At 32.4% G+C, this 17,154-nt stretch overlaps 1 protein-coding gene across 2 annotated transcripts; it reads right to left on the bottom strand.

The window, feature by feature from the left end:
• Positions 1–1,581: 1,581 nt before the first annotated feature.
• LOC107453840 (flavin-containing monooxygenase 5) lies at positions 1,582–16,929 on the bottom strand. Of its 2 annotated transcripts, none has more exons than XM_043040683.3 (4): positions 16,799–16,929; positions 9,190–9,511; positions 6,598–6,910; positions 1,582–2,716 (listed from the first exon to the last, which is right to left on the bottom strand). In XM_043040683.3, the coding sequence occupies exons 2-4, from the start codon at positions 9,507–9,509 to the stop codon at positions 1,718–1,720; spliced, it is 1,632 nt and encodes a 543-aa protein (XP_042896617.2). In that variant the 5' UTR covers positions 9,510–9,511; positions 16,799–16,929; the 3' UTR covers positions 1,582–1,717. The 2 variants fall into 2 exon arrangements, with proteins under 2 accessions (XP_042896617.2, XP_071043921.1); XM_071187820.2 differs by having other exon boundaries at positions 16,524–16,819.
• Between the last annotated feature and the right edge of the window lie 225 nt (positions 16,930–17,154).

Below are 17,154 nucleotides of genomic sequence, written 5' to 3'. Positions count from 1 at the left end.
TCCGATTCCAAGGGGATTTCAACCCATGATCCATCAACTTCTGAGGATACTTTACGCCAGCACTGTGGTCAGTACAAGACGGGCGCGGAATTCGTATAGACCAGAGAATCCCAGCCATCGCTGGTATTCGAACCCGGGTACCCTATTGGGAAGTGAACGCTGTATTACCTGAGCCACCTCGGCTCTCACAATATATTATTAAAAAAATTGCAATTTCTTTAAAATTTATATTTAGATATAAGTAGTTTTTACTATGATAGCATTTGGGCCCTGAGCCCCAATATTATGCATCTCCATTATTTACTTCCCTAAATGCAGAATCTTTTAAAATTCTTGCATGCTAGAAGTTTTCATATATTTTAGAAATAAGTTTTTTTTTCTACATTTAATATACTGAAGAAGTGATCAAATCACCCCCTATAAATTAAATTTAAGGGTAGCTGAAGAGGATATTTTTAGTTTTGAGGAAACCTTAATAAAGGCAATTTTGCACGATGAAGAGCTAAGTTCTTGAAATAAGGTGAAAGATAACTTGTAATGTGCTTTAGTTAATAAATAACATTACGAAATATTTGTTAAGTTAACAAAAAAAAATATTTTATTTATTTATTAATACAAGATATATTAAGTTTTTAAACATGTAATTTGTTTCCGCAATCTAGTGTTGATTATTTTAGGACTGACCACTTTCATCAGCTGATTTTCAGTGTAATGGAGGATGGCTGAGCCCGAGAAAATTCATTTAGTAAATCATTTTGCAAAATTGTATTTATTAGTATTATTTTCCATTATTCATATAATTTAATCAATTATATCAACATCAACAATGTGTAAGTAGCTTGTGCAACTATAGTTCATTCACCAGGAGCTGGCACTTGGTTCCACCTCCTCGGACGCAGAGTTCATTTCAGCTCGGGAGTAAGAAGAGAAGCATCTCCGCGCTTGAAATTGAGACAACCCTTAATGCTCGCCAAGCACAAACAGTGACTTTTTTTCATTCGCTTACTTCGTTTATCATCTGCTATTATACCTTTCGTTTATCTAGCTAATTAAATATATTTTAAATTTAAAAACTGCTGTTTTCCCAGCAAAATTCCTCCAAAAGGATAAATTATTCACTCAAAAGAGAGAAATATCATAAAAATGGTGTGAAATATCATCAAATTTATGAAATATTTAATGTTAAACAAATACAGATAAAGTTCGCGAAAGAAATATTTTTGCCATACGATCGCCAAAAAGCAACCTTGTTCAGGATTGCTTACAACCGTCTTCCAAAAATAGCGAAATAGTATCGTCTCATACCACATGATACAGGTGCCAACTCCTGGTGAACGAGTTATAGCAGGACTAAAGGGAAAATAGTTCATTTTGTGCAATACAAACTAACTAAATGATGTTAATTAAATAAAATGGAGATTATGTAGTGGTATTTTCCCTGCTATAAGAAGTTTTTTTTTCGACAAAAAAAAAATTCTCTTGACACATAAAATCAAGTTCTCAGATACATAAATCAGTTTTGCAGATAAGAACTCCCTAATTTATAGATAACTATATGAATGAAAGAAAAATATCATGAACTTCTCAAATATTTGAATCTTGTTGTGTAAGCAAGCATAATACATTTAATATAAATTTTTTTGTTACATAATGTCATAGAAATGTTCTGATTTTGCACTATATAATTATTCGCAAAATAATAGATAATTGGTTTTTATTAGTATAAACTTTGAGTGATAACTTCATAGTTACTGCAAATTGCAGCACCTATTGCAGCTACTGCTCCAAAATATAGAGCTGGTTTTTTCCAGAATATGTTATCAGATGGCTTTTTTGCATCCTTATTTAAAGGAGCGTATACTCTTTCATCCAGACTTAAAATTGCATCTCTTGCCCCTGGCCAAGCATGCGGCCCAACTAATCGAAATTGATATGGCAAACAAGGACCATTCATGCAATACCAGAATAATTTGGGATCTGTGATTGCCATCTTCACAAAATTTGGTTTTGCACCGATTATTTCGGCCAGTTCATCCATAAATGGTATGAAGTCTACTTGAATAGTGTGCCTTGCTGAGCCAACATAACGCTTTGCATTTGCTTCGTTTTTACGAGCAATATCCTCTTCCATTTCTTTTAGTGATGGTAATTTAAGTTTTCCTCCTTGAATTTCCATAAACCAACGACTTTGCATCTCTGAGAGTGGAAAAATTGGTCCTAAAGGTTGACATAAACCAATAATGCCCAATGTAGGATGTTTTAAGTGAGGTGGGATAGAATATTTATATAAATGAACTCTATTCCCATCTGTTGAAAGTATTTTACTATCAAGAAAAGGGAATTTAATATGATATCCGGTTGCCAGAACAACTGCATCACATTCAGTTACCTCATTTTCTCCAGAAAATACAATACCATTTTCTTCAAATCTTTCAATATCACCTTTAACTATGACTTTTCCACTGAGAATAGCATTTGGTATGCCATCATTCATCGTAGGATGTGCACTAAAGACTCTGTGCTTGGGTTTCAAATTATAAGTTTCATGATCAAATTTCGAATTAAGATCCTGTTCTACCTTGTCACAGACTAAATCATATGGCAAATAGCTAAAGAGTAAGTTTTTTACTCGAGTGTTGAATTCCATATCAAATGGTGAGCCTTTAGTTCCGACCCTGGATAATATCCAAGAACCTCTTCGAGTGCTTAGATAAACCTGAAAGATAATTATTTATAATCCATTATGTTTTCAGAAGTGGTTGCAGTGTAGAATATAAATGAATTTAACAATGATTTATAATTTTATAACTATAGAAAGTATTCTAAAAATTATTTAGAAGTTTCTTTTTTACCGCCAGAATGAAGCCATGTATTTCTTCAAATAACTTAAATTATTAATGATTCATTACTTTTTAGTATATATTTGTAATTGCTGGGTTTCGGGTCTTAAAAAGAACTTCAAAACTGTCAGTTCTTTGTTTGAAAACCTTTCACCTATCTCATTGGACTTATATATCCATAAGGTGAAATGAATGTAACCCATCTATATAGTGTTCGTTAGAATTTTTAGCAAGTAATTTTTTTTAAAATTTCTTTAATTTTTAGTTCCGCATACTGTTCAGATTACTACCAAATAAGCAATATTTCTTTTTTGACTAAGCTGGAAATGCAGATTAAAAATCTTCAATATATGGAGTGCTTCTTGAAATTTAGCACTTTTTTATGCTACACTTTTGTATAAAACTTTTAAACACAGATATGTCTACGGGATGGGCAAGGCCCACCCAAGTGCATTTTTTCGAAACCTTAAAATTCCCAGATTTTTAATTTTTAGATAAATTTTGCTAAAATGGAGATAACAATAAAAATTAAAAAAAACATTATTTTGCTATCATTTAGCTCATTTTTTAAATTCAATTCTTTTCTCACTTTGTATTTTTTTTTTAACTTAGTTTGGTTTATTTATATTATTTTTTCGTACTTATTAAAGATAAAATGCCTCTTATATAAAGGGATAATAAATTATAAATGAAAGACTTAATAATTACTGGCTTCAAGAAACTACTCGGGTATTGTCCAATGTATACATGTATCTCGTTGACTCTTTCTTTTTTTATTTTATTTAATTTTTCACATACTATACACTTAATTTCTCTTAAAATGAGTGAGGGAGGCTCTCTTCTTGATATGAATAAGGGTCAAAATGTAGTAAAATTCTGCGTTTTGTTATGAATTAACATTAACTGTCAATTCAACAGTATTAAGTATTAAAACCTCATTGAAATGGGAAAACGTTTATAAGTATAGTGGCCCACTCATGCAAAAATGCATGGGCATGCTTATTATGCTTGTATCTCTGCATGCCTCTATTGTGTATAAACTATTGTATCCATGAACGTAATCTATTTCGCATGTACTATTGTATCTATGTACGTGCCTGTATGTAGTATTGTAACTATGTACGTGTCTGTATGTACTATTGTATCTATGTACGTATCCGTATGTACTATTGCATCCATGTACGTGTCTGTATGTACTCTTGTATCTACGTACGTGCTTGTATGTACTCTTGTATCTATGTATGTCTCTATCTTAAATTAACTAAACGTTCAGCATGTTTTTAGGAGGGTCGTTACATGCCTACAGTAGTTTTATGCTGAAGGCGTCAATCTGTATAAGAAAAGGTTTTTGAAAATAAAAAAAAATTGAAAATGCAATTGAAAAAAAATAAATGTATTGTAAATCCTTTAATTAGTTAGAGAAAATTACTCTGGAATAATAAAATTTAATGAAAAGATACATTTGAAGTCAAATGAGGCTTATACTATTGTCATATTTGAATCACTCTATTTCCTAAAAATACGTTTTTTATTTCTTAAACTAAAGGACTTACAACTGTAGTATACCCTGGAACAAAATACAATGAAAATAGAATCTATTATACCCTTATGATCATCTTTGCTAGATTATTGTAACTATGAAACACACTCCTCAAAAGTGAAATTGCAACACCAAGAAATAATGCACGTAGCGTCATGCAAATTTCAGGAGCGATAGTAGTGAGATGGATATGCAAATGATTAAAAAAACAGACTAATAAAACCGTTATAAAGCAATTTATTCAATATCTAATGTGGCCACCTCGGGCAACTATACAGGCCTCAATCCGGCGAGGCATGCTATCAATGACTCCATTGATGGTTGCCTGAGGTAACCTTTGCCAAGCCACATCCACTGCTGTGCGCAGATCATCGATGGTTTGCGCCATTGGTCCTCTGTTCATGCCACGTCCAATGAGATCCCATAGGTGTTCTATGGGATTCAGATCTGGAGAGGCTGCCGGCCAGGGAAGGATGTCAAATCCAGTCAGGCTGTTAAAAGCTCGCCGTGCGACATGCGGCCTGGCATTGTCTTGCTGGAATACCGTGTTGGGTGCGCCCTGCAACAAGGGCAGAACAACGGGATACACAACTTGTGTGACGTAGCGGTCCGCTGTCAAACTGCCGTGAATGTGTACCAGGGGCGTTCTGCGATCAAACATTATGCCACCCCAAACCATGATGCCCGGTGTAGGACCGTTGTGACGCTCGGTGTAATGGGCTGGTTCGTAGCGTTCTCCGGGTCGCCGCCATACCCGTAGACGGCCGTCATTTCTCCACAGACAGAAACGAGATTCATCCCTGAACAATACCCGATGCCATTGGATGGTCCAGGTACGATGACACCACGCTAGGCGTCTAGCCCTGTGTAAAGCGGTCAACGGTACCCCTGCTGCTGGTACCCGTGCACGTAACTGTACTTCATGCAATCTGTTGAGTATGGTTTGGGTGGACACAGATCCACCTGCTCCTGAAGGCAACCGTCTTCGGATGGCACGTGCCGTGGAGAAAGGGTCTCGAATAGTCAACTGGCGAATACGCCGATCTGTGCGCACCACTTCCTCTTCGGCGTGCACGTAGACCTTCCTGAATCCATCGTGTGACACAACGTTGGATGGTACTCACGTTGTGCCCAACACGAGTTGCTATTGCGCGCAGCGAGAAACCAAGTTCATGGAGTTCGATAATACGGTCACGTTCCCCGGTCGTTAACTGATGGTATTGAGTTCGCCGACGTCTCAGAGGCATTTTCTACGCTTTTTCGAAAGTCGCAAATGCTACGCAAAACCTCAGATGCCGTTTATGAGAAGGGAAAGTTGCTGGCCTTTATAGCCCGAATATGCGCACCACGTGATCAGATGCGTGCGCAAATTTAATCATTTGCATATCCACCTCACTACTATCGCTCCTGAAATTTGCATGACGCTACGTGCATTATTTCTTGGTGTTGCAATTTCACTTTTGAGGAGTGTAATTTAAAGAATCAGAGCTTAATTGATCTTCTATTTTTTAATGCTCTCAGAAGTATTTTTTCTCATTACTCATTTTTCGTTGCATACATGTTATTTTCTAAGAATATATGAACTTTACTTTAACTTTATTAATATTACTTAAAGTAATATTTAATTACCGAGTAGTTAACTTCTCGACTTTCAGCAGTGGTTTATCTTGAAACAAAATACAATGAAGATCGAAATTATTTACACATTAAGATCATGTTTGCTAAATTATTGAAACTATGAAACTGTTGAAGAATAAGAGCTAGAATGATCTTGCATTTCTTAGTTAATACTCTTAGGGGTATTTTTTATCATTACTCATTTTTTGTTACACACATGTTATTTTCTAAGAATATATGTTTTATAATGCTTTAACGTCACGATTTTCAGCTGTAGTTTAGCTTGAAATAAAATAAAATGAAAATCGAAATTATTATATCCTTAGGATCATGTTTTCTAAATTATGGTAACTATGAAATAATTAAAGAATAAGAGCTTAAATGATCTCATATGATGCTTAAATGATCTCATTACTCATTTTCTCAAAGAGGTTGGCTGTTTTAATTTTTATGAAAATTAATATTGCATTGAGCAATGTTTCTTATCCAATACTGACTCCTACAGTTTTGTTGCAGAATTCTTACAGCCTTCATTTTGAAACTTCTTTTAGGTGTGCAGAGTGTGACTATAATTTAATGCTTATAACTTCAAATACTCACCTGCTTTGCAACAAACGTTGAATCAACTGCAGCATCAACTCCAGAATTTCCTATTCCAACAACAACGACGGTTTTTCCCTTATAATGATCACAAGACTTGAGGCTATGTGTGTGTGTAATCGATCCTTTAAACTTGGCTTGATTTGGAAAAGTGGGGATATTTGGAAATACATGATGGCCAATGCATACCATAATTCCATCAAACGTTTCTTTAGTAACTGCTTCTGTTTGAGTACTCTTTACTGATACTATCCACCGACCTGTCCTCTCAAAGTCTGGTGTAGGTTCCACTTTAACTACCTCTAAATTAAACCTTGAAAAGAGTATAAGACCATTCGATGAGAAATTCCTTATGAAACAAAATTTGAGAAAAAAATATAGATTCAAATCAGTTGAAATGAATATATTAACAATGAGATAGAAAACACAGTTTCTTCCAGAATTTTTCTTTCTTTTTGTTATTGCTCAATCGGTTATCAGAAAGGCAGATTTGTTGACCACTTTTTCAGGGGCATCACATTACTTGGACTAATGTTGTCCCCACAGTAAGAAGGACAGATAAGACACCCATGCCTTCTACGGGATTCAAACCAGGGACATTTCTGAAATGGAATCAGCTCCCTGACCGCCATTCATCCCGATGCTATTTTTTCTAAAAATTGAATAGCGTTCTCCTTCCAATCAGGTGAGCAGGGTTGGAATTCCCTGCGATGGCTGGTTGGAACGATTCTTTTTCCGGCTGTCACCGACCACAGTGCTGACGTGAAATATCCTCCGTGGTACACAGATCATGGGTTAGAGTCCCTTTGCCATCAGGCTAACAGTGGGAGGTTCTCGTGATCTTCCTTTCCATGTAACACAAATGCGGGTTAGTTCCATCAAAAAGTCCTCCACGTAGGCAAATTTGTCCCACTTCTTGATCCAGGAGCTCCCTTGTCTTCTGATTAGGTTCAAAATTACAAGGCTACGGAGTTGAACATTAGTAGTCGTAAACCCAAAAAAATCGGGTCGGCTGTTCAACGACGGTTATAAAATAAAATAAAAATTGAATTAGTTGGTTTGAAACTAAGTTTCAAAGTTGCTTATAGAGTCCAATCAAATAGACGAGTTGAAAATATGCTTCATTTTACAATGCAAGTTGCATAAAGTGGGATACATACTAAAGATTTTTTAATGCACATAAAAAATCAGGATGATGATTAGGAAAAGGATTTAAGTTAATTAATCCTCCTTACATTTATCCTAATAAATATTTTAATCACTTGTAGGAACAACATATTTTAAAAAAATAAATAAATAAAAATAAATAAAAAAATAAACAAAAAAAAAAACAGTTTTATGATAGTAGAAGTGCAAAAAAGTTTACTTTTTAATAATTTTTGAGTTAATAGTCACTCTAATAGTGGTCTAGTAGTAAAATATTGGCACAATGTTAATAGTTTGAGCACCGCAAGATATGCTTATTAATTAGCGCTGATGCTTAATTAAGATATAAGATCAAACTCAAAGGATTTAGATTCTTGTCCTTTAAAATATGGGATGTAGTTACCATCTCAAAAATATTGCAACGATAGTTTAATCAGTAAATTAGTGGTTTTACTCCCTTTAATGATGCTTTTACTTATTGTGTCTTTTTTGTATCTTTGGAAAGAAACTTTATAGAACTAATTCAGTAATTTCTGCTCTTATTTATGGAACTCGATTACCTAAATATAATGTCATACAAAATATATATTGCTTATTATAATTTTTTCATATTGCAAAATAATATATGGTTGTACTTAATGAGGAAGTTCGAAAGTTTTTCTGTCTAGAACGACAAATGGCTAACAGATCTTTCAAAACCTTACAGAACTGTGTAAAAAATCTTGAAATCTTTAAGTAATTAAAATATAGTGCAATTTTATTACAAAAATTACATAGTTTTTAGAACTGTTACAAAAATAGTAATTTGGATAACTGAAATTTGCAAATAAATTAACTAATTTCATCAAGTGTACTGAATGGTGCAAGAAATATATAAATTTATGTGGCTTTATTTAATAAAAACGCAAAATTCGTCAAATGTCAGATTAAACATTGTTTTATTTGTATACATCTAATTTCTATTAATTAATAATCATCATAATGAATGTTTTCAAAAATTAAACTGATTGCGGTGCAATTAAAATTATACGAATCCCCTCCCATTCAATGTAGTTAAATATACAAAACTTATTAAAAAAAAAATTCCTAAAAAATTCACTAACTCGGCAGCTCATTGTGGGTCAGGGGATCATAAAGGAAAAAGCCCCACAAGTTTGGGACCATCAGTATTATTTTCCCAAAATATGCAAACTGCTACTGACAACCGGAACTGAATGCATGAAAAATCAAGAAATCGCTGAAAAAAGTTATAGAAGGCTACAATTTGCGTTAAATATAGTAGTCTGCGTACAAATGAAAGCTATACAACATTGGATGATTTTAATGTAATGTGTACAAGTTATAAGAGACCAAATTGAAATTGTACTAAATTATTTCATCCGACGTTCTCCTTAACCTAGTATCACATTGCTTTCTTTAAATTTATAAATAATTTTGATGTCTTACTTGATATGTCTTAAAAGGTCAAAATTTTCCGCATAACGCATAAAGTAATTGAACATCTTGCTATTGTGCATGTAATTTGGAAAGGATTTTGGTGGAGGAAAATCGCTAAATGCACCAGCTTCTTTACTAGTGTTGATGATGGTTGTACGCATTACAGATGCAACTCCTTCGATATCCTCTTCATGGTACCTCCAGAGGCCTCCTGCGTCGTTATTCCTCTCGTAACAAACAGGTATAAAGCCTTTTTCTTTACAGCATTTCATAGCAGTTAACCCACTGGGTCCTGCCCCAATCACAGCTATTTTCTTTCGTTCTGACATACCTGTGCAGGGGGAAAATAATATTGATTTCAATAATAAAAGAAAAACATTACACATCGATTTTTTATAATTGGCAATTGAAAAAAAGCAATTCCTTTCGGATTTGTATAGGATTTCCGAAAGGATTTGCCATGTATGTCATAATGCGTGCCAAATACTTTCCTAAATTATTACCAAAGGAGATAAAAATACATTAAAAAAAACAGAATCTAAAGAAAACTATTGTAGAAAATTAAAATCTTTGCTCGTTCTCTTGGGCAGCGGCACGTAATTTTTTTCGGATACGAACCCTAAATAATCGAGCTTTTTCCGGCGGAACTCTGACTTCATAATTAAGGTGAATAAAGACAACTTTGCACTTATTAACCAATAAAAGACTACTTTATTTTTGACTTATAGACTTTTTTATATTTATAAGAAGATGAATGAAATTTATTCATCGTTTCATCATTAATAATCTTCAATTAGGTTTTATGTTTGACAGTTGGATTCGCAGTCTTGGAGACGAATCTAGTCAAGCTAAAAATTTGTAATTACAGATTTCAGAAATTTTTTTTTAAAGAAAATTTAAAAAAAAAAGTCTTAACTCCCGGAGCTCTTTTGACTCTTCCACGGAACTATAGGATACCCCGGAACACCATTTGGGAACAGCTGCTCTTGGGTACCGCGAGATCATATTTTTGGGAGGTGGAATTCCTTATTCACGGAATGTAATAATGTAATCATTCTATCATTTTCGTGGTTAAATCAATATCGTCTCATTACAATTTAATAAAGGAACACTGGTCATTGACAATAGTAGCAGAAACAGTTTTTGTCAAACGGCAGTTCATTTGCTTAAAAGTAATTTTCTTACGTATTTGTATTGCTTAAATCACAGAGAATTTCTCGTTACATTTGCGATGCGTTTGATAAACTAAACAGCTGACAAAATTAAATAAGTAAAATGTCAAACAAAGTATCCCAAATTCCAGTAAAGTAAAAATTTTTGGAAGGACACAGTGACCTCTTATTCCGACGTTTTTGTTCATTCTTTATAGTTAATATGAACGGAAAAACTTTGAATTAAGGTTGTTTTCTTTGCAGTTAATACAATTATCATAAGCGATAGTAATGAATAACGATAACTATCACAATTCAATAATTTTGGGACCAGTTTTTTTTTCTAGTTTTTACTGTTTTCCTCTTTGGAATAAGGAAATTCTGTAAATCTTATTATAGTGGTCATGATCAGTGTCATCAGATCATGAGAAACGTCACATGTGAATGGTCACGAGGGAAATCTGAATTCAGAGGAATATTATATTTAAATTAAGTATATTATTTTCAAGCAAATAAAAAAAATGTAGAAAATACAATAAATACCAGCGGAAAACAATTGTAGTAATGTAAGAGGAGCATAGAAACACATGTCATTTTTCCCGATGTTACACGTTCAAACATTTTTAAATTCACGTTAAAAATGTTTGATTGTATATATGTTACCGGCAAAGTATGAAACGCCGGCATTGTATAGAATGAATAGGCATTATATAGAATGCCTGACGTTTTCAGGCAAAGTATGAAATGTGAGAAGTATTACATACTTTGCCTAGGCATTGTGTAGAATGCCTAGGTATTCTATACAATGCCGGATGCTATTTAAGCAAAGTATGAAATAAACGTCCTGATGAGGTCATTATGTAAATGATGCGCATGTTACTGTGAATGAGAGAAAATGGTGGTTGTTGACTTTCACCGGTGAATGTTGACAATCACATAGTCGCTTTGGTGAGTGTCCGAAATATTTATTACATCCGATTTGATATTAATTTATTCGTGGATATAATTACATTTATTCGATATTTTAATACTTACTGACGATAGACTAGAAGAAACATCAGTGTTTGGAGTATCGGGCAAATGTATACCGGGCAGTGACTCTTGACCTCAAAAAACAGTGTAGGGTATACCGGGCAATGGCACTTGACCTTAAAAAACATCAATGTAGGGTATACCGGGCAAATGTATACCGGGCAATGGCACTTGATCTCAAATTTCGGACATTTACCAAAGATCCAGTCACACTAGTTCTAGTTAAGTGCCATTGCCCGGCATACATTTGCACGGTATACCCTACACAGATGTTTTTTTAAGGTCAAGTGCCACTGCCCGGTATACATTTGCCCGGTATACCCTACACTGATGTTTCTTCTAATCTGTCGTCAGTAAGTATCAAAATACCGAATAAATGTAAAACTACCGATTTCGGTCATTCACAGTAACATGTATTTGTCAAAAATGAAAATGTTATTCTGAAAAAATACTGAGAGTGCCATTAAAAAACATTTATTCAAAATGTGGAAAGGAAATTAAAAAGTTATGCAAAACAAAATTTAAGCCTTTCTTATTAAGGGAAACAAAATTTTCATGTAAAAAATATGAAATTGACCTACTTGTTGCCACATGGTAGGCTTGAATGATATTTTGAATTACATTTCATTAAATTTTTCCATGTAAATTTCATTAAATTCCTCCATTTCCATGTAGCACAGTAAAAAAATAATTTCTGTTATTAGTCAAAAGTCACGAGTCACGCGTTGAAAGTCACACGTTAAAAGTCACGAGCCTTGCCAAGTGATATTTGAAACGAATGGGAGATGTATTTTATACTTTGTCGGTTTCTTATTTGGCAATCTATAGAATGCTTAGGATATGTGTGAAATATAAATCATTTCATACTTTGCCGGCTAATTTTAGACATTCTATACAATGCCGGATTTCATACTTGCCGGTAACACACACGCACGCACGCACGCACGCACGCACGCACGCACGCACACACACACACACACACACACACACACACACACACACACACACACACACACACACATATATATATATATATATATATATATATATATATATATATATATATATATATATATATATATATATATATATATATATATATATATATATATATATATATATATATATATATATATATATATATATATATATATAAAATGATGCAGTCGTACGGAGCAGGAAAACAGACACATGATTTTAATGAAAGCAAAAGAATTTTATTATATCATTCTTTGTTTAGTGGCGAGCAAAAAGTGTAGTTCACTCCATCGACAATCAGTCTTTCTTGTAGGGAAAATCTTGCAAAAAATCCGAAAATGTCTCTATTTAGGGAAAAGAGGGAAATATTAGAAATTACTATTGGTTTATGAAATAGGTCGAGTGATTACCACGAAGATTAAAGGGAAAAATGTCTTTACTTAAATTTATGCATACTTGGGCCAAAAATAGATTTAAGAACAGGATGTGGCTTTTAGAAGTGTGAGAAAGCATTTCGATTTGAATAATTAATTAGGATTAAGTTTTATAGTGAAGAACTAGCATAAAAAGATTAATAGAAGCTTTTTATGTTACATCCCACCTCGCCGAAAAAGTTTAACTAATATCAACAAATTTTAAAAATCAACCCTTTGCAAAACTTTCCCTATGATGACACAATTAAAATGAAAAAAAAATAGTAATACTTGTGATATCAACAAGATATAAAGCAACATGAATTATAAAAAGTACACATTTGCACACAATGTAAAAATTTTTCATAAAGCATTCGAGGAAGAAAAAGAAAATTTGAAGTAGCGCTACCATCAAATTGAAGTGTTAGATCTTCATTTACAATAGTTCTTGTGATATAAGTTTTTTCAGTCCTTCTTGATAATCACAATAAATAAAGTTATTCCTCATACTAACACAATTAAAATACAAATTGACACTTTTTGTCAGAAAAAATTTCAATCTTAAACTTATATTCAGGATTGCATACTTTGAAAATAAACTGTAAAAAAAATTGACACAATGGTCGTTAATCTGAAGTTTAAGACCTCAGTATTTTTATTTCAATGAAATAAATGACACTGGTAAGTCTGATGTTAATCTTACCTTTTTAGGTTTAATTCTTATTGTCTCTATATCATATCTATTTTTAGCAAAAATATCTGAAAAATAGTCTAAAATTTCCTGAAGTTTGGAATCTTTTTTTTCCCCCTTCATTATCTTGAATTCGCATAATTCTGTCAACATGATTTTGACAATGAGGCCCGACATTATCGCAATCAGTCTCAAGAATATTAGAAAATTCAAGATTATTTTCATTTTTGATATTTAAATCTTTTCTCTTAAGTCTATTTCTTGTTTTATTCCTGAAAATATTCTTCATTAATTGTTTAAGTTTTTTTCTAAAGAGAAGGATTTAAAAATTTCTTGCATAATTCTGCGGTGATTTAAAATATTCTTTCAAATAAATATGCTATCCAAAATATGAATATTGATGAAAACTTGTGGCGTTGCGGTCTGAAATGTAAAGTCCGAACTACGAATCTCTGACGTTGGACTACGTCACTTGCAGCCGATAATTGAGGTAAACGTCATACCTAAATGGAGATATGCGTGAAGGGCGAAATCAGCAAAACGCGCACAGTATGTTTTGGATATAACTTGGCCGCCTCCCCACAGCTTGCTCTCTCTCCTCGTCGGCTCTAGCTAGCAGTCCGGCATGTTCTCGCCGGTTACCTTTTCGCAGTTTTTTTCTATGCTGCTTCAATATTAAAGTGGTTAAGTTTTATATATGTTAGAATGTTTTAGTTAAATTTACAAGTTTCCTAAATGTTAATAAAGATAGAAACTTAGTGTTATTTATGAAGAAACCTATAATCCGCTCTCGGAAACATTTTCATGTGGAAGGCTTTTCTAGAGATAGATTTCTTTTTAGAGTGAAGTGGGGACTCTGACAAAGATGCCAAACAACCCACAAATTGAAAAACCAAATATCAAGTAAGAGCACTGTATTAAAACTGCAGAAATTTCGCAAGTTCGAAATGCCACTTATTTTATTTAATGTTTGATTTATAAAATATCGTTTGTTTGTTTGTTTATTTTTAATGTAACTGAATGTGATAACATTCATGGCCCTACATTTGTATGTCTTGTGTTAAAAAAAACTTTTATAAAAATGAAGTGAATAGCTTCATTATTTACGAATCTCATATGTTGTTACTGCTACTCAAGTATTTAGAATTAATATATGTTTGTTGTAGTATAACCGATATAAAAACCTGTATCAGCTTAAATATTTTGTTTCTGTGCAGCATTGCGTAGATAACTATTTATCTATTAATCATTTTTTTTCAAACCAGTGTTGCGTGAACTTCTAGTGGCTTATGAGGTGTAAAGAGGTGTTTCACAAAAATATGATTGCAAAGACAGAATTTTAAATGAACAACGTAAAAATAAATAACGAAATAATAAATGAAACAGAGGACTACAGAAAAAATTAGATGTAGGACCGTAAGCAGGGAGCCAGATGTAATGTTAAACAGCGGACCATCCCAAAACCGTTAGTAAAATTATTTTGTAAACTTTTTTAGATATTTTAAACGTTATTTTTTTAAATAATAATTTTTTTCCGAATAGAACTTCGAATTAATTTCCGAAAAACAATGGTATTCTAAACATCAAAAATTAATTAAGAATTAAAATTGACATGTATTTTATTTTGAACTTAGGACATCTACTGAGTAAATAAAAATAATTGTGCGTATGACTCATCAATATTGAATATGTAAGTTATTTAATTGCATCCTTTTTAATAATTCAAATAATGCTTTTAAAATCTAAGCAAAAAATACCAAACTAATTTTCAGATTAGAAAACTTAAATAGATAAAGACAGGACACGATTTTATCAGCTATCATTCAGCGGATATGATCGTGTAAGCGAAATTACCATGTAGGCGAAGTGAACTGTGGGTGGTATGATCACGAACCTTAGAGAATAACATCATTTTCTAATCTATTCGTTTCTAATCAAGAAAATTTCTATTCAAACACTTTGAAAATAGCTTTTATAATATAGTACTGTACAGCATTTAATTTCAATATGATAATTTAATAAATGCCTTTTCATCGAAAATTTTACTTTAAAATTTACCAGCACAATTACCCTCGATACTTCTCTCCCAAAGGTTAACGACGAATTCGTATTTTCCCTTGTTCTTTTTGTCTAACAGTCAGCTTTCATTAAAATTTTTTTTTAATTGTTTTAACAAGGAGACTCGTTATTAATACTTACATAAATTAATCTAGAGAGATTTTTATAATTCTCCCTTCCCTGTAAAATTTACTTCCACTATTACCTTCGATACTCCACCCTCATAGGTTAATGACGAATTCATATGTCCCCTCGTTCTTTTTGTCTGACTGTCAGCTTTTATTTAAAAAAAATGTTTTCAATTGCTTTAACAAGGGAACTCGATATTAATACTTACAGAAATTAATCTGGAGAGATTTTAATAATTCTCCCTGTCAAATTTACTGGCACTATTACCTACGATGCTCCTCTCTCAAAGGTCAACGACAAATTCATATTTCCCCTCGTTCTTTTTGTCTAACTGTCAGCTTTTATTTTTTGAAAAAAAATGTTTTTAATTGTTTTAACAAGGGGAATTAATATAAATACTTACATAAATTAATCTAGAGAGATTTTTATAATTCTCCATGTATAATTTACTAGCACTATTACCTTCGATACTCCTCTCTCAAAGGTCAACGACAAATTCATATTTTTTTCTTCGTTATTTTTGTCAAACTGTCAGCTTTTATTAAATTTTTTAAATTGTTTTAACAAGGGAAATTGATATTAATTCTTATATAAATTATTAATCTAGAGAGGTTTTTATAACTCTCCCTGTTATTTTTTGCTGAACGACAATTGCAAAGTAATCTTCCGAGAATAGAATGTAAGAAATCTTTGAAATTAAGTTTCATTTTTAAACAGTTTTGGATGATTATTTATGTGGGGCTTTTTAACTCAAAATTACTGACTTCTAAGGGCCGCTAATGTTGGGTACAAAAAGTATGAAAATTAAAAAATTGAAGAAAAATTCAATAGAAAAAATATTATGATCTGTCTTTTTAGGAAGAAAATTTAAAAATGAAAAATTATATTTACATCAACTATATAGGAGAAAATCGGAAGTTCCTAATCATTTTCCACGTACAGACACAGCTTAGAAGACCTCTCAAAATAGAGATGGTTCCGCAGTTTATTATAGAAACAACATTTATCATGCACTAAGTTACCCTATCTTGTTTCTTCACTTAAGAGTTTAATAAAAATATGTAAAATAAATAAAAATGTGTTATGCTGAAGAGCAGTTAAAATGGGATATAAAAAAACTGAAATGATAAAGTAACATTATATGTGCATTAAAAAATCTGACTCACCAAATAGCTTTTCAATAGGAGAGAGTGATGTCTGTGTAACTTTAATCAAAGAAAGATTTGCACTGGAAACTCTAAACCAAAGATAATATAATTTTTCCGTTTATCGCAAGCAGTTTATCTCTGAAATGAAATATCTGATCAAAAGATATTTACTTGTCAAAGAAAAAAAAAGGGACTTTGGTTACCTAAGATAAATATCAACACAAAATTAAAATTGGCAAATTCAATAATGGAAGAAAAGCGTGTTTTGATAATATTTTTTTTTGCTCATTTTGAGTGAAAATATATTGGGTTGTTAAGGATAAATGTTGATTTAAGCGATAGTTTTTATTAGGTTCGTTTTTTATTGTAAAGAG

Source organism: Parasteatoda tepidariorum, chromosome 11, assembly GCF_982258835.1.
Source record: "Parasteatoda tepidariorum strain Cologne lab strain chromosome 11, Ptep-v5.0, whole genome shotgun sequence".
Lineage (NCBI taxonomy): Eukaryota > Metazoa > Arthropoda > Arachnida > Araneae > Theridiidae > Parasteatoda > Parasteatoda tepidariorum.
The sequence above is the reverse complement of the archived record's forward strand: the minus strand, read 5'-3'. Positions and strand labels throughout refer to the sequence as shown.